The 18,735-nt window shown below is 39.1% G+C and overlaps 1 protein-coding gene across 1 annotated transcript in view; it reads left to right on the top strand.

Annotated features, from left to right (window-relative positions):
• gli3 (GLI family zinc finger 3) overlaps positions 1 to 18,735 on the top strand; it is a 174,694-nt gene that overhangs the window by 32,560 nt on the left and 123,399 nt on the right. Inside the window, exon 2 of the mRNA XM_022662267.2 lies at positions 1,022 to 1,202. Coding sequence (XP_022517988.2) covers positions 1,067 to 1,202 — 136 coding nt within the window. The 5' untranslated portion in view covers positions 1,022 to 1,066. The remainder of the gene's footprint in view (positions 1 to 1,021; positions 1,203 to 18,735) is intronic.

Here is an 18,735-nt window from a genome sequence, read left to right as displayed (position 1 = left end):
AAGCCTTTTTAACTTCAATAGCTCTGTTGTAGGACCCAGCCAGCTACTGCTGCGCTCCCCTCATAACTTCTGTCAAAGATGTTGAAAACAATTAAGCGTGCTGTTAGGTACTTTTGCTTGTGTGAAGCCAAACTAATGCAGAAACAGATGCAGACTAAACATCCCTCCCAATTAAAGCTCAATTTTGGAGCGCAGAGGCAATAGAAAACTGTAGCCAGAGGGCTTTTTATTTATTGCATTTCTCATCTTTAATAATGTTCAGCATCTGGGTATTTAGTTACTGCTTCTTGGTGCTGTGTTTAAAAAAAATACACTTATATATCTCCCTCAGCTTTCCAGTGGAAAACTTTAAAATATTTTTTCCTCAACTTGTTGCATTAATAAGTAATCCTAGTCCAGTGGAGGACTGTCCTCTCTCTATTCATGCGGACCCCTAGCGACATTTTAAATTCTCTCTTGGAAGTGGGTTTTGGCTGTATTCCTAGTTGGTTGGCAAATCTGTAGCCGAGTCAGAAAGAATCTTCTCTTTTTTTTGTGGGCCGCGAATGGAGCTCTGTGGAACCCCGCTCCCGAGCAGTCTGCTTGGCTGAACCCAAAAGAACCACAGAGCCAGAGAAAGAGCTTTAACTAAAACAAGCGTTTACTGCGAGGAGGAGAAAATGGCCCCAGCACTCCGATATTCCCAAAAGGAGCTTCAAACAAACCTTCATTTCAGGCGGGTGTGAGTTTCTCACTCTCTGAAGTATCCCCGTAAGGTTTTCGCTTGCCTTTGTGTGTTGTTTTTTTTTAGTTTTTTTTTTTTTTTTAAGCAGTGATGGAGAGGTTTGGTACACGGCCTATACCCACCTGCAATCTCCTCTCTCCAATGTGTAACTAGTCCTGAAACCGCAAACTTTTTTTTTTGTTTTGCATGTGGTCCAAAGTCCAAACTCTGGTAAAGGCACTTCCAAAGTGCCTCGGTGAATTTCTCCTGCAGTTTTGCTGTATTTTAAAACTGACGTGTCACTTTTGGTACCTACAGGTGTCCCAGGATAGATGAGGCACTGAGGAATGCGCAGTGGAAGCCATGGAAACCCAGTCCCAGGCCAGTTCCGCAGCAGAGAAGAAGAAGAGGGTGGAGACCATTGTGGCGACCAAAAGCTCCTCCTCGAGTCGAGCAGACATCAGTGAGAAGGCTGTGGCCTCCAGCACCACCTCCAATGGTACGCTTGATTAATCTCCCATCCAGCCTTTAACACTGTAACACTGTAGCTCTCACACATGCATGTTTTATTGATCCCTAATCAATATTGAAGACTAGAGCTCTGACTTCTAATCCAAACCCAAATTGATCTTAATACTGTAAGCTGTAACTTCTAGCTGATACACTAAAACTTCACGACCTCCAACAGTACTGAAATATGAGGGTATTAACCACAGAACACTAATGTTAAAATTAGTAACACCTTCATTAACGTTGGGTATACACTGACTATACAATGACTTTGTAAGTTTTGGAACCCTTCTTTAATATTACAACATACAACATCATATAAAATAAAAAGGTACCATGGATGAACCTATAAAAAAGCAGAAAAATTATTGGAAAATCAGGTCATCCTTACCAGGTAACGTCCAAACAAAAAAAAAAGAACGCTGCTGGGAACTTGGTCTTTGGTCCACCCATTCCTGGGACACGTGAGCGCCTGATTTAAACACACAAACACTAAGATCAGGTAAATAACAGCCATAAAATATGTTACTTTCTATCACTAACGTCAGATGAAAATCATCCGAACGCATGCCTCTTGAAAAAGACATAGATGGGAGGAGGGAATCAACCATAACATTAATGACATCAGTGAGCGCCCTGAAGCTCCCCAAAGTCCCATTAAACTCATTCAAGACAGCAGCAACACAATGAAAATCACATGAAAAAAAATTGTGAGTGAAAATCACCCGGCATTAGCTTTTTAGGGGTTTCAGGCACTTTTACATGTAATCCATACTTACATGTAATAATCCTGGTGAACATGTGCCAGTTGTTCCAAATCAGGAAATCTCAAATAATTCATGTGTAAAAAAATATGCTACATTTGTGAATTGAAACTTAAACTCACAGGTAAGGGTCATCTTTTCTCTATACATTTAAAGTTCATAAGGTTCATAAAGTTCATAAAATATGTATCAACGAAAAAAAAAAGACTTTAGATTCAGATTCTGGGAAGGATTTGTACTTATTTTCACTTATTTTAAGTTGATCTTATGTGACCACACATTTGTATAGATATAGATGTAATTTTACTGTCTGCCATGGAATCCTGATGTATATCTTCCAGTAGACACACTCAAACATCACACCTCACAGACTCCTACAGTACTGATTGAACTACTGAAATACCACAGAGACTCCAGTAATACCCAACTCCTGTCTTTTACCTTAAGATGTACATCAATAACACCAAGTACACCAATAACATTTCTGATCTTTCTGAAAGACTTTCTGATACTAGACACCATTACAGCCTTGCTTTTCTTTCAAATAACTACACTGTATACAGGCTGTCACAGTCAGGTGGTGGTCCATTGGTGTTGTTTTATATTAGTGAGATGAACATGACTATGTATGATCATTAAAGTGTTATAGACATACTGCCTCTACCGCATGCTTAAGAAACGGACTAATTCAGACTCCTCACAACCTCTGGAGGTACTTATCTGAACTATAATCTACTTTTTGCTCTTTTCTTCAAATGCTTTCTAGTTGTACCTTTTGGGTACATTTTCATTGGTTCCTGTTACATTTCAGAAGCTATGTCTTATTTTCCATTGCTTTCCACACTGACACAGCTATAAATCTAGCGCTGGGCAGATCTGTTCTTGTGTATGTTGTGTAATGTGTGTGCGTGTTGTTGGTTGTGTGTATGAGTGTGTGTGTGTGTGTGTGTGTGTGTGTTTGTTAATATCTGGTCTGGGTTGCGCTCCACTCCATATGAGAGCCTCTGGTAATATGGCAGGAAGTCAAGAAGAGACTTTGCTTTATTTTTTTCCAAACAGAGACATTCCTAAAGCATCTCTCTCACCCTCTCTCTCTCACTTGTGTTCATTCCCAGATGGCCTGCACTCTTTCATTAATTAGAGGTGAGGTTGGGGGAGGTGGGGGATTTTTGCAGGGTGCAGAATTTTCCCTTTGCAAAAAAAAGCATGGATGCAATTTGGCCTTAGTAATTGCGTATTTCTCTCTGTCGCAGGAGCATAATTACTCTGCAGAGAAACATACGGTTTGTCGTGGAAAGTTGAGAGCAGTAATCATTTGGACTGGCTGCAGTAGGCTAAGAAACCCAGAGAAACAAAGTGTGTTTCAGGTGAATGGAGTTGTAGCAGAACTGTAATAACCAGGATTCATACAGTCATGAAAAAAACATTAAAAATCATGGAATTTGAAAATGGCCATTTCCAGGCCTGGATAAGATTTGTAAAAATAAAAATACCCAGAAAGTTTTGGAAAAGTCATGGAAATTTTCAGTCTACAAGTGTATGTTTCCATTTATCAATGGAGAAAATCTATTTTGATCTAACAAAATTTATCTGATTCATTTTAGACCTACTATAATCAATTTTAAGTATATTTTTTGTTGTTTTTTTTGTTTTGTTTTATATGTCTGCAGTGATGTTTTTAAAATTGTATTGCCTTAAAGGCATGGAAAAGTCATGAAAAAATCATGGAAATGTATTGGTTAAAATGTGTATGGAACCTGAATAACTGCAAAACACCTCCTATCTCTAGTATAATAAATAATTTAAAATCATAATTTTAAAGCATTTCTATTGGGACATTCTTCATGTAATCTAATGTGAATGTAAAATAAAACTGTCAAATTCAAATTATGCCAAAAAGTAAAATTCCAAAGATTGATTGGCTGAACCACATTAAAAGCTCTTGTAAAAGTCTTATTCATGCCAAAAATCATCTATATATCTATGTTCTGTATTAAAAGGTCCATGATTTATAGTTGTTTATTAGCTTTTAGGTTAATGTGCTTTTAATATGCTTTCTTTTCCTAATTTTTGGAGCATGTTTTGTCGTGAGGATTCAATTGCATTCAGTGACAAAAGTCTTAGTTCATCCAAGTTAGGATGTTGGATGAACACCACCCCATCTTATCCCAAACTCTCCAACTGCTCCACAGCTCAATTCTGGGGGCCTTTAATCCTTTCTAGTGCAGTTCATGTTTATGTGCTCCAGAGTGTATATAGTGTTTATATCGATTGGTAGTACATCACTACAGGGACTAGAAAGCAGTGTATTTGAGCATTTGCTCATACAGCATGTGTCAGCAAACATCTGTACATATAGTACATGTAATTGAGCAATGTTCTAATTGGCTAGCCTGCTATGTGTCTCATTCAGAAAGTCCTGTAAAACACTTCTTACAGCTACAGAATGAATAGGCAGAGATAATCACAAAACAATGAATGCTGAAGGAGATTGTTTTCCAGCTTAGTTTCTGATCATGGTATATATGGAATGGAGTGTGAATTTTTAAACTGTCAGGAATGGTATAAACTTTTTAATGTGTCTGATTTAATATGAGCCTTTTAATGTGCCAATATAGATGTGGGCCATTTAATATGTCAGTACAGGACAAGCCATTGTGCTGGGGAATGGTCTTAAACAGTTATGAAGCTTGGCAAGCATTGCATATGGCTAATAAACTATAACACTTGGCAGATTAGTTGTGTATTCCAATTATTATTAATGATGAATTAAATTCTTTATTACATTGTTAATAATATCGTAAAAGCTGCAGTTACTTCTTTACTATGGTAAAATCACTGTAACACAAAGCCTCTGATGGGCTGTCACTTCATTTGACCACAGACTCTTATCTTAACTTCACTGCACTGTTCCACCCACCAGACAAGACCATATTCTAAGAGTGTTTTCCACACTCATCATATAGCTTACACATTCCTGCTGAGGTTATAATTACCCCTCCATCTCTGCCCACCTCCATTCACCAATACTCATAACCTCTTATCTGATGTAACCAGAAACCCCCTTCAACTTTAACCCCCGGAGCACAGGCCGCCCCCACACTCCAACAAAAGCCAATTGTTAGCGGCTGAGGTGCTTCAGATGCTGCCCCGCTGATCTGGGATCAGTTGCGTATAGAGCATGTGCAGAAAGCGCCACGCATAGCCCTACACTGAGGCTGGTATCAGGACGGCTGCGGCCTGCGCCCCTGCTCCACACACAGGGGAAACCCCACACAGTGCAGGGAGAGTCATCACCGCCGCGCTCAGAGAGGGAAAAGTGTGGAGTGAAATTTGAGCTCAGTGGGACGAGTGTGTCCAAGAGCGTGGCAGTGGGTCGGGGAGCTGAGGTGCCTTACAGCAATCCGTAACTTCTTAAAAGCAAAAAAGAAAGAAATACGAAGACTTTACCAACAGATTTAACCCCCTAAACTCTAAACTCTGGGTTGTGTACTCTGCTTCCTATAGGAAGGTTTGACCCCAATGTAAATCAGTTCCTTAAAGTTATGTAGAAGATATCACAAAGGAACAATTGAAGTTTAAAAAGTTAAAAATACCACTACCACTACCAATACCAATAGAGTTTAAATGTGGTCTTGTTTATACTGTAGTTTAGTTTATACTTAGTTACGTTTTCACTCTAGTTTAATTTTACTGTAGTTTTGTTTATAGTGTAGTTTAGTTAATACTGTAGTCAACTGTAGTTTACCGTAGTTTAGTTTATACTAAAGTCTATTTTAAATACTTTTGAGTTTTTATTGTAATCTAGCTTTATGGTAGTTTTGTTTATACTGTAGTTTAGTTTATACTATAGTCAATTTACACTAGTTTTACTGTAGTTTTGTTTATACTGCAATTTAGTTTATACTATAGTCAACTTTACACTAGTTCTACTGTAGTTTAGTTTATACTAAAGTTATTTTAAATACATTTTAGTTTTTACTGTAATCTAGCTTTATGGTAGTTTTGTTTATACTGTATTTCAGTTTATAATATAATCAATTTTATACTAGTTTTACTGTAGTTTAGTTTATACTTAAGTCTATTTTAATGCAGTTTAGTTTTTACTGTAATCTATCTTAATGGTAGTTTTGTTTATACTGTAGTTTAGTTTATACTAAAGTCAACTTTACACTAGTTTTAGTGTAGTTTAGTTTATACTGCAATTTAGTTTACACTATAGTCAATTTCATACTAGTTTTACTGTAGTTTAGTTTATACTAAAGTTATTTTAAATGCCTTTTAGTTTTTACTGTAATCTAGCTTCATGGTAGTTTTGTTTATACTAAAGTCTATTTGCAATGCAGTTTAGTTTTGTAGTCTAGTTCTTATAGTAGTTTATACTTTGGTTTCATTTTTCCATAGTCTAGTTATTATAGTGGTTTAGTTTTACTGTAGTGTAGTTTTTATGGTAGTTTAGTTTATACTGTAGTTTAGTTTTACTTGAACTTTAATTCTCTTGCATTCTATCTGATTATCTCTTTCTCCCTATTTTTGGTTCTCTCTTCCTTTCTCTCTCTTGCTAGATCTTCTTCTTTCTAGCTCTCTGTTTTTTCTTCGAGCTCTTTCTTTTTCTTTCACTTGCTCTCTCTCTCTTTTTCTCTCTGCAGAAGTTTTATGGAAAAGTTGAGCGGTGGTGTGTAATTGTGCAGGCTTAGTGGGGTGCGTTCCCACATGGGCGGCTAAAGAGCGGCACAGGCCGAGCGCTGCATTCATCTGTGGAGCCGCTCCCCTGGCCTGACAGCTCAAAAGAGCCCACTGCGCCGCCACAATGGCCTGATTGGTCTTCTTTCGGAGGGGCCGGGAGGACGCCGCCTCCCCCCCCTCAACCCCCAGCATTCGCCAGGCAGGTGGACCACAAAGTCCCCTGATTCTTTTGTTGTTGCCCGGGCAAGAGAGAGAGAGAGAAAGAGAGAGAGAGAGGGAGAGGAGAGCAAAAGAGAAGGATAGACAGAGTGTTACAGAGAGAAAGAGAAAGAGAGAGCTAGGGAGAGATACACTTTGGCCAACTAAACCCTGTCGTCATGGGATAATTTGCTAATAAAAAAAAAAAGAAAAACGGACAGAAAGGGACCTGACATTCAGAAAGAGAGAGAAAGAGAGAGAGAGAGAGAGAGAAAAAGAGAGAGAGAGAAGGTTAGGAGTCTCAAGTTCTAAGAAAAATAAATAATTATATAATAGTCATGGAGTTAAATAAGTAGGTATTTTTATGGATACTAAAGTAATGAAAAAAGGATTGTAAAAAGAGAGGGAATGAAACAGTAAAGAGAAGGAAAACAGCGAAGGAGTGACTGAGAAAGGGGAGGGTAGAAAAAGAAGGAGGGAATGTGAGAAAAGCAGAGCGGAGAGCTTTGGAAAATTGTAAAGGAATGCGTGCACTGGCTTTGCGGGGTGCAAAATTTGGCGCCTAAGAAAGGGAAGAGTTTTTTTTTTGCACTGCCTGTGCAGCACGGAGCATGACCAATACTGAACTTTAGCAGTAAAATGGCACATTGTGCAGACAAATATTTTTTTAAGTGTATTGCGTTTTTGGACAGCATGGACAGCAACTCAGCGTATATGTAGAGAAGGAAAACTGATCATAAAAAGAGCCAAAGCAAAAAGGGGCTCAAGGGTTAAAAAAAAACACATCAAGGTGCTGTTGGAATCGAGTGAAACTTTACATGTGTGAATGTAATGATGATGTATGTGTTTTTAATATGATGTGTTTACAATATTAGAGTGATAGTGATAGCTTTATTGGAAAAACTGTGCATCTGAATAAAGTCTTTAGTTACCTATTTGGCTATTTCCCGTCTGTATAAGTCTAGGCATTCTATGGCATTTTTTGGTATATTTGCTCACAGATGTTGTAGCTGGGCATGTAGATCCTGCACACTTGTATTTTGCCGAAGCAGAATCTGCTGAAATACTTGATTGGTGATAATTTTGTGAATGGATAGACCAAGAGAGAGTTTCAATGTCTCCTGAAACTGTGTGTGGAGCAAGAATTATCCTGAAAAATAGCATTTGCCAACAAATATGACTGCGAATGTCCTGAGCATATTACTGACCTGTATCATTACTAGGGGTGACTGAATGTTGTTTGCAATAGCTCCATGGATCATGAAAACAGCAGTTTAGAAAGTGGGTCACTCCACAGCAAGGCAAGGTTGAAGGTCACCCCCTGAGTCAACCATACTCAAACCCAACCATTTCCATATCCCAAGCAGAACCTGAATTTATCGCTAAATGAGATCTGTATTTTTGAAAGATGTTTCTTAATGGCTATATAAACTATGTGGACGAAAATATTGGGACACATACTTCTGTTCAGTTCACACTAGAGAGGTTAGCTTGCTTGTCGCTAGCTTTATTTCTCTCCCCGCTATCATAAGTATTTTAGTTAGCTCATCACTAAAGTTAGCTAGCTGGCAGCTAAGGTTAGCTAGTACGCTGCTAGCTTAAGTTCTCTCCTAGGTAACATTAGTATTTTAACTAGCTTGTTACTAAGGTTAGCTAGCTTGTTACTAAGGTTAGCAAGCTCATCACTAAGGTTAGCTACCTCATAGCTAGCTTTAGTTCTCTCCTCAGTAACATTTGTATTTTAGCTAGTTTGTTACTAAGGTCAGTTAGCTTGTCACTAGTTCTCTCCCCGGTAACATTAGTGGGTTAAGTAGCTCGTCACTGAGGTTAGCTAGCTGGCAGCTAAGGTTAGCTAGCTCATCGATAGCTTTAGTTCTCTCCTCGGTAACATTAGTATTTTAGCTAACTCGTCGCTAACATTAGTTATCTGGCTAATTTGTACTTATCTCAATTTTTTTTATAAATATCTGGAAAGATTTGTTTTGGTCCCTGAGGCCACTGAGTATAACTCCAGCGAGCAGGTGAAAAAGAGCACATTTAACATAACATCAGCCTATTCAAAATGAAAAGTGTTCGCTGATTGGATACTGAACAAGAGCGGAAGTAGCTTGTTTTTTGCTGTTAGCCAATCAGTGTGCAGATTTTAGGTGTAGAGAAAAAAATAACGGATTCGGTCTGTTGAATGAATGGTTGTTGTCCATTAATGATAAAAAAGAGGTTCAGTTTCTAATAAACTTCACCTCAGAGAGAGAGGACTTGGACTCGGCAGGTCTTGTCCACAGTCTCAGAGTCTGCCTCACCCCGAGAACGAGACAAGACCGATTCCAAACAAGGTCGTGTCTGAGACGAGACGAGAAGAGACGGAGACCGGACTCGAGGACTACAACACTAGCAATGAGTACAACGTAAAGTAGCTGACTCAAATGGAATAAATGTTTAAGTTGAGTTGAGAGAGAGAAAAAGAGAGAGAAAGAGAGAGAGAGATGGATAGGGTCTCCTCCTTCTTTTTAGGCGGGCATTTAAATGATCAACAGTAAATAGAAGGGGATGTCACCTGACAGGAATAAAGTTCCTGTTAGCAGCGCGGGGCGGAAAGTAATTTCCAGATAGTCTGTGGCGGCCCATCTTTGTGCGGCTCAGATAAGGGTTCATTTCAGCTCGCTGCGAGCAGACACACACTCACACACCCCGCGCCCCTATTCTCACACACCTGTGATAACAGCTTGTGGAGCCTAATTGAAAATGTGCTTCAAAATGGATTTTCACTTTTCTTCTCTCTCTCTCCCCCTTTCCGTCTTTCTCTCTCTCTTCTCTCTCTCGCTCTCTCTGTCTCTCGCAATCCCTTCTTCTTCTTACAGAAGTTCATCCTGACACCCCACCCTGCCTCCCCCAGCACTAGCTCCCTTTCAGTCTGCTGTCATTTCCCCCCCGACCCTCTGTGCTTCTCCGTTTGTCGCCGTTCCTCTTGTGGGGGGAAATATTGAATGGATACAGAGGACGGAGTTTGTGTGTGTGTGTGTGTGTGTGTGTGTGTGTGTGGTGTGTGTATGTGTGTGAGGGGGGGAATTCCGAGGCTGGAGCGAGCGTTTGTTCGCCGCAGTGTGTGTGAGGATCATTGCTCATGGCCGTGTCAGCGTAGTGGCAGACGTGTGATCAGTCTTATTAATGAAATCATTGATCACTTGATGCGACTCATAATCAACTGTTTCTGCACTCCGCACCCCCTCACACACACTCTCTCTTTCACACACAGTCATGCCATCACTTTCTCCACTCCCACAATTCCTCTTCTTTGCCCTACCACACTTTCTCCTTCCTTTTCTTCTTCAGTTTCTTTTCTCTTTCCTATTTTTTCCTATTTTTTCAAGTCACGTATTACATGTACACATCAGCCTCATTCGTCTGATTATCTTTTGTAGTTAGGAAATAATTAACTATCAACCAAGAGTGTTAAAAACAGTAGAAAATAAATTTCTATTTCAATTTTACAGCATTTTAACCGAGTGGCCTAAAGAATGAACCTCTGAATTGTTCTTAGTAATAGTGAAGGTATTTATGACCTATTTATAAAGTTGAGGCCTCGGTTCTCTTTGTACAATCGTGTTGTTTTTATATGTGACCTCAGTAACAGCCTATCAAATGAGTAAATGGATCATAACTTGAGCAAACCTATTAAAAATAAGCTATACATTGTTCTAAAGGGTGTTTGTGCATGTATTCTACTTGATTAAAAAACAGTAAATATATATATATATTTTTAATTTGAGTATTTTGATACCAAAGCCATTTCTTTATCACCATCTCCACTTGTGTTAGGTCCCTGTCCTACTCCCACATTTTAACATGTTGGCATTTTGGCACGTCAGAATGACATGTATATAATATAAAAGTAATAAACATAGAATTAACTTCCATTCATTAGCCAAATCTAATAGCAAGACAAAGACAAACAATGAAAGTAAAAGCATAGAGACCAGGTATACAGGCAGTTTCAGTTGTCAACAGCGTGCTGGGTTTATTTAGTCCATAACAGAGCTGTAGAATGATCACTTATCTATACCTGTTTGTTTTTTTACGAACCTCTGTAAATGTAAAACATAGGTCCCAATATCTATGGTGTTATTGGGTATTTTTTTGTAGGCTGCTCACAGTGTTAATGGGTGGATGGTGAGGTTGAGGGCAAAACAGTTTGATTTTCAGGGTCACGCTGTATAAACAACAGGGTGTCCTGCACTCATGACCCCTGAACTCAGACAAGTCAGAGTTTACACACACACACACACACACACACACACACGCACGCACACACACACACAAACAGACACACCTAAAAAAACATAAAAAGGATTGGAGTACGATTAATACGGCAGTAAAGCACTGATTTAATAATAGATCAATTTTTGAGGATTTATTTATGTTGTTAAATTTTAATGTTTTTTATGCCATATTTTACTAAACTTACTTATTACAGCATTGCACATTACAAACGCAAACCAAGTCAAGGTTTTAGTCATAAAAATGTATAAAAATCATTCAAATCATTAATAAAAACTAAGTAAAAGTAAGAAAAAATAGAGTAACTGACAGAAATAACACTTTTAACTACCCTTATTATTTTTAACTCCTTTAACTCCATTGTATAGTAGTCAAGACATTCCTATAAGCTGGGCTGTAAACCCTCTGTTGCCCTCTCCATATCTCCATCTTCTCTATAATCTCTTCTCTTACCATAATTTTTCTTTTCTCTTCTTTCTCCCTTTTACTTTTTCCACTGCTCCGTTTCCCTCGGCAATGTGGCCCGCCTCAGCGAACAATGCAGCCTAAATTCTTTAGCACCGTTAGGGTCACAGCCGTGGCTTTTTCAGTCCAGGGGGGGAAAACCCTGTCCCTGTGCCCGAGCAGAGTCTGCGTCTCTGGGCCTGCATGGAGCGTGACTCCCCCCCGGCTCCTCTGGAGCTCATTTCCTGAAGCAGCGGGGAGACGGGCAGCAGGTTCTTGGAGAGCGTAGCCTCTCCTCTGCCCCGGGGCACGGATTTGATCAGGCTCTCCTGGTAGTGGGGTGGAGGAGCCCTCAGCAAGCCTGCCCCTACACACACATACACACACACACACACACACACATATATATACACTCCAATGCCTTCCTAAAGGTTTCATATTGGTCAGTAGCTGGGTCTCTACCACAAGCAGTGTGGAATTGAGCAGTTCACAGTGAGAAATGCAACAGGATGTGGACTGCTGTTAGTATAGATTAGGTTTGATTTCGTATTTTGTAAACTTTGCTGTGAACTTGCTGTAAAATTCATGCTGCATACAGTGGTAATCTTGGAATCTACAGAATGGCAACTAAACAAAAGAAAATTCATCCTGGTTGTGTTGTCACAGATTTTTGTTGCTGAGAATTTTAATCAGACATTATGAGTTTATTGTTTATACACTGACATGCCAAAACTCATGGGATAGAACATATACCTATTAAGCTCCTGATTTGAATGTGGATTTGATTTTTGCCAGAGTTACTTGTCAGTTCACAAGGACAATTCTAGCCAGATGCTGCCAGCCACAATCATTTCCGCCAGGTGCACTGTCCACTGTGGTTGGTAATGCCTTCAATGATGAACTCAACTCTGATAATTCATGTCACCTTACCATAAACATGCTGGGTAGTACTTGACCTCATCTACGAGATACAGGTGTACATCTTCCCATGCTATCTTTAAGGTAACACTTTATGATCAATTTATATTTTGCTCTCTTGCGACTTTAAGCATGTAGAAATGCCATTTTATACCTTATAATGTAATAGGAAGTAATATGATAATTAATATGTTAATTACTAAAGCCCTATCCGGATATGATTAGTATCTCAGGGGGATGTTTGTGAAAAAATATTTCACACTTCTACTCAGTGAATTCTTGCATCCGGACTGGAATTGAAAAAACAGCAGGACCAGTGAGTTTTTTTTTTTAGCTTTCTCGGTCACATGACATCGCGTTCAGTAGCTCCTCCATTTCCAATTCCACTTGCTGTTTACGTGGATCTCCGTGGAAACGTGCGCCCATAGTGTAATTACAGTGTGTGGCAGTGGACAAATAGCTATTTTATTAAACATAAGGTGACGAAACTCAGAGATGTGAGTCCAGACGACACTAAAATTACCAGAGGACCACAGAGTTCAGCGAAAAACAGTAAGAAATTTAGCCTATGATTTTTTTTTTCAGAGGACGTCTGAGAAAATCACACACATGGTCGTTCTGGACAGGAATAAAATCACAGAGGACCCCCCATAAAAGAGAAAAATTACCCCAGGACCCCCTGAGAAACTAATCCAGTATGGATGGGGCTAAAGTATGCTTTTCTGATCAGATTGTGAAAATCGTCAGAACTTAGAAACAGTTGTCTCACCTGTTTAATTATAGTGTTGATCCAAACCTGTGAACTGTTGCATGTTAAAGCGCAGAGAGTGAGCTAACACGGGGCAGAAGTTGCTGTTTGATTGCAGCGTGTGATTCTTTAACCCGTTCACAGATTAGGCTTTTCTCCTGGGAATAAACTCCATCTTCTCATCCGCAGGTCTTTGTGTTTAGAATTATGTCTTTTTTCTCTCTCTGATGCTTTCTCCTCCACACTCTCTCTCCATCTCTCGCTGTCTGTCTGGTCACTGCTGGGTCAGGCCTGTGTAGCTGAAGAACTGTCCCACAGTGGGTAGAGGAAGGGAAGGAGCAGAGGAGGAGAGGAAAGGGGCAGCAGTAGATGATTATCCTGCCAGCCCTGTCCGTTTGGTGGCCGACACTGGCGTCCCCCATTGAGATGAACAAAGTGAAAAGGCCCGACCCTGCTGAGAGAATTTATTATATTCTGTTTTAATCTTTTTCTTTTTCTTTTTCTTCTTTTTCTCTCTTTGTCTCACCCTTTTCCTTCTCTGTTTCTTTCTATTTGTTTCCTCTGCATTATCTCTTTTATTTACATTATTGGTATTCCTGTACCTCTTCCCTTTTTCACTCTTTTCCTGTTATTTCTCTCTTTCTTTATTTGTTTTAGGCCGTCTGACTTATCTAATGTTTAAGTTCAAGTTCATAACAGCTTCTGTTATAGGGTTTAACCTATTTATTTGATTAAAGACACTACGTGGTGTAATAAAGCAGTTAGTTTAATTTGGGGAGCGAGTTTTGGGTAGTTTAGCATGTCTATGTTTTAATACAAATATAGATATTTAATGCCATATATTAATAATATATTTGAAACAAACTTGTCACAATATTGATATTTTGTCCCAGCCCCACTGTCCACTGAGACATGAGAACAGCGCTTTATCTGAGGAGCTCCTGCTGCTGTTCCTCTCACTAGCACTCACTATGAGGTCTGCTGGAACTCTGATAACTCACATAGCCTTGCCATGTGCATGCAGATCTGTGTGCAACATCACTAACAAGATAACTCCTCACATATTCCACAGAGGTGTGGGCGTTACTAAGCTGTCCCCTAAGGACACTCCTAATAACGAAACTTTCTACTTCTGTCCCATGACTTTTAGCATTTCAGTCTATTTGTGAAGTATTGTGCACAATTATTAAAGCACATTATTTTAAAATTTTCCTTGTGTCCTTCTCTATTCGTCTCACCTTTTTCTTTTCTTTTTCTTTCTTTTTGTTTCTTCTCCATTATCTCTTTTATTTTATTTTTGATTTTCCTCTACCATTCCCCGTTCTCAGTCTTTTCCTGGTATTTCTCTCATTCTTTATTTGTTTTAGTCTGTAAAACTTATCTGATGTTCAAGTTCAAGTTCACCCCATTTAGCATTTCAGTCTATATGTAAAGTATTTTGCACAATTATTAAGGCACACTATTTTACACATTTATGAGAGTATTTCTTTTCGTGTAAACTCTATATCATTAGAACAGATACAGTAAAAAGTACCAAGAATTTCTCACTATGAAGAAAGTTGACAATGCTTGGTTCAGATTTCTCATACAAGTTTCTTCTAGACAAATAAACACACAGTGCCAAGATAAGCAGCTTTTTAATGATCATTTTAACAGGATTCCTACAATTTTTTTGCACAGTACTGTACTCACATCCCTGTACCCACTGTAATCATTTTTCACTTTAACCCCTCCTTTCCTTGGCTACTTGTGCCGTCTACTCATCTGTCACTCTCTCACCTGCCCCTCTCTCTTCCTCACTTTCTCTCTCCACTCCTCCTCTCACTACAGTGCCTCTCACTGGGTGAGAGAGAAGCTCAGATCAAAGGTTCTAAAGTATGGTGTGGTTTCACCTGATTGATTAGAAACAGAGGCCTTTCCCCATGCTCCTTTCACCTGCTCTCAGCTGTAAATACATAGTACAGCGTGTGTACACGTGAGTGAGTGTGTGTGTGTGTGTTTGCACATGTGTGTATTCATGCATGTGTGTTTGTAAGGAGGTCATTATTGGCATGCCCAGTGAGAGGGAAAGGTTGTATGGCTGTCTATCAGAGCATCTTTCCCCCCGTTCAGCAGCAGAGGGAGGGAGAGCCGGTCTGTCTATTTGTTGTCTTCATCGGATAAGGGCTCAGCCTGTGTAATTGCCGGCCCTGCTGCCTCTGCTCGCGCTCAGCCGGTGCGGAATCTGGGCAGGGATCGATTGGAGCGAAGCAGGAGCGCACCGAGCACCAAACTCTGAGAGCGGCACTTGAAAGCAACGTCTCTACAGCAGGCAGTCAGATTATCCCCGATTATACGGAAAAGGGCGTACAGTTTGAACCCGGCCGAGCCCCTCTTGTTTTTGCTAATCAATGCTGTTGCTGTCTGTTCACACAAGACATTCTTCCAAACACTGGGGACTCTTTAAACGCTGGCCAACGGTACAAATACATTCAGTTCTTTTACTGAAATTAGAAGCACTGTAGCTGTAATTGCATACTTATGCAATAGTGGTAGAATAAACAAAAATTTATCCTGCATTAGGTTTGATTTGACCGCAGTTTTATAGCTGCTGTTTGGATTGATTTTAGGATTAGTGGAAATTTGGTATTGGCACAAATCCATTAGTTTGTCCATTATGATTTAAATTAATCTAGTAGTCAGGAAAAGAACAATTATAACAAAATAATTGAGTTTAAAAATAAAAAAAAGATTTCTCTACTTTTGAAGAATTTCATACAATGCTCCCCATCTTCAACATCAATCATTCATTCAATCTTTCATTTATCTTTATATCTGCGTTATTAATGAGGAGACCAGCCACTGACTGCAATATGATTCAGAGTTCTTGTGACGCTTTACCCAGTTTCTGTTTACGAATAAAATCCTGCCCTTCACCAAAAAAGGAACAAATCTACTTGTTAGTTATGTCTAGAGTAAAGGAGGATCGATAAGCTGGTGGAGAATCTCCCTTTGGTGAGGAGACCCGAGCAAATGCAGAAGCCATGGCATATAATTTGTGCATTTTTGAGTCAAACTCCGATTTTATCAGTGATTTAAAAAATGCTTTTAAAATGGATTTGAAAAAGATTTTTTTCTGCAATCATTTGGTACCAAGATTGGTCATGGTTTGTAATGTTCCTCAACAATTTTTGCAGTGCGGGAGGACACACTTTCCTGATAAAATAGAGCCACAGCCATTAGTGCCATTACAGTTGTTGTGAAGGGTTGTGCTTGGTTGAAAACAAGGTTTAGGTAGGTGGTAATTAAAAAAAAAAAGATAAATAGCAGGGCCCAATATCTCTTTTTAAGATAAACAAGCAGTGCTGGACTGTGTGCTCTGACACTGCTACAGTAGATCTTCTACAGTAGATCACTTCCCACAAACATGAATTCATTATGTTGCTAGTTCACATGTTGTCATCTTTCTTTTGGACCATCTATGGTTGGAAATGACCTATGCATCACTTTTTTGGAGATGTTCAGACTCGGTCATCTAGCCCTCACAGTTTTCCTCTTGTCAAAGCAGCTCAGATTCTTCCATTTTCCCATTTTTCCAGCTATAAGAAGTGACTGCTTCACACATTATTACCACCCTTTAAAATAAGCAGTTGGAAGTAGTGTGAAGTAGTGTAAGTAGTATAAGAGTGATTTCCATTTTTTAACACAACTGAACATGGCAGTTAAGAGGTGAGTTTAACCAGACGTACTAGATTATAACCTCTTGTTTACAAAGTAGGTTTTAAGCAAGTTTGTATTGATGAACATGACTTTACATGACAAACTTTCAGAAAGCAAAAACAAAAAAAGAATCCCACTGAATACAATGTTCTTAGTGTTTCCTCTTTATGGCCAAAACACTATGACCACATGACTAATATATTGCTGGTCCTCTGTGTTGCAAAAAATTCTTCATCCGAGAACTGGTGCAACCTGGTATAATCCCAAAAAAATCATCAGACAAGAACCCCTTCAATTCAGTGTTTTTTTTTTTTTTGTTATCAATCCTGGTCCTGTAGTCTCCCTGCCTTGCACATTTTAGTGGATTCCCTGCTTTCACACCTCCACTGCAAATCTGAAAGTCTTGTTAATGAGCTGATTAGTCGAATTGAATTGGATTGAGAAACACTTCAAAATATTAATCCAAGGCCCAATTCTGATGCTCTTGTGTCCATTGTGACTTCTTTTGACAGAACATGGGTGCAGAGACTGATCTTGGGCTGTCATGACATGTTCTTTACATTGTCATCATTGAATAGGAAGTAGGTATATCAAAGGAAATAAAAAAAACAAACACAAATAAAGAAAAGAACTGAAAAAAACTAAATCTTAGAAAGTGAAATTATCTCATTTCAAGGCAATAAATCAGATTTTTTTTTCAGCATTGTAAGTGTAAGATTTTCTACTTATTTTAGGAATAAAGATCTTATTCAGTCTAACTTAGAACTTTCACCTTATTGTAAATAATTCAGACTCAAAATAAGCACAAAAAAAGCACCAGTGAAATTATTATGATTCTTGTGTACAAATTTAAGTCATAAAATATGGGATTTTGGCTTGATTTAAGTCTTAGTTCACTCGTTTTGAGTCTTTGTAAATGTTTATGTTAAGAAATATTACTAAGAAAATTTGCTCACCCCACTGGCAGATTTTTTTGTGTTTAATTTAAGCATTTACGTCTCTTTTTACATAGATTTTGTTTAGCTTTTGCCAATGGATTTTTTTTTTTGCAGTGTGATAAGTTCATTAGAAACTGCAAAATACAAAGTTCAGTCTACTTCATGTCACCAAATGCACATAATCATCAGCTCTCATGCAACCACACACACAGACACACACACACACACACAACATGCTCTGTCCTTCTTATGAACAATTTAGCGACCCCATGACTTATTTCAGTGAGTTGCGGAGTGGCAGAGCAGCCTTTATTATGTCTGCCTCCTCATCAATGTGGCCTTTGTGTGTGCCTGGCCCGGCTTCAGCCCAGCGTGGGTCCTCAGGGGGGCAGGGGGCGGGGGATAGTGTTTCTCTCGTTTCAAAACGTAAAAAAGTTACTATGAACATTTTTTTTTCTCCCTCTCGGTAACACGAACAGCTGCAGACACATACACTATACACACTAACTATACACACACTCAATACACACACTCAAACTTGCTCATATTAACACAAAACCTGTTGCAGTCTCGTTTCCGTACACACATTGTACTTCTGGAGGATGAGTCATCTCCGATAGTTATCACCCACGTGCTCTTAGTGTACAGATGATTTCTCAGTGCCTGGAACTACGGGGCTTTATTTTTTCTGTTGTACAACAGCTGGAACAGACACGGCCAGTTAAAGCGGCTACAGTTTCATAGTCTATGTAACCTATGCTATATAAGCTATTTAAGTCTCGACATAGTCTCACTTTCCCCGAAACCCTGCACTGCACAATATCCTCCTGAATGTGGCTCTTTACACATCAT

Source organism: Astyanax mexicanus, chromosome 1 (genome assembly GCF_023375975.1).
Source record: "Astyanax mexicanus isolate ESR-SI-001 chromosome 1, AstMex3_surface, whole genome shotgun sequence".
Taxonomy (NCBI): domain Eukaryota; kingdom Metazoa; phylum Chordata; class Actinopteri; order Characiformes; family Acestrorhamphidae; genus Astyanax; species Astyanax mexicanus.
This window is presented reverse-complemented; position numbering and strand designations above follow the sequence as displayed.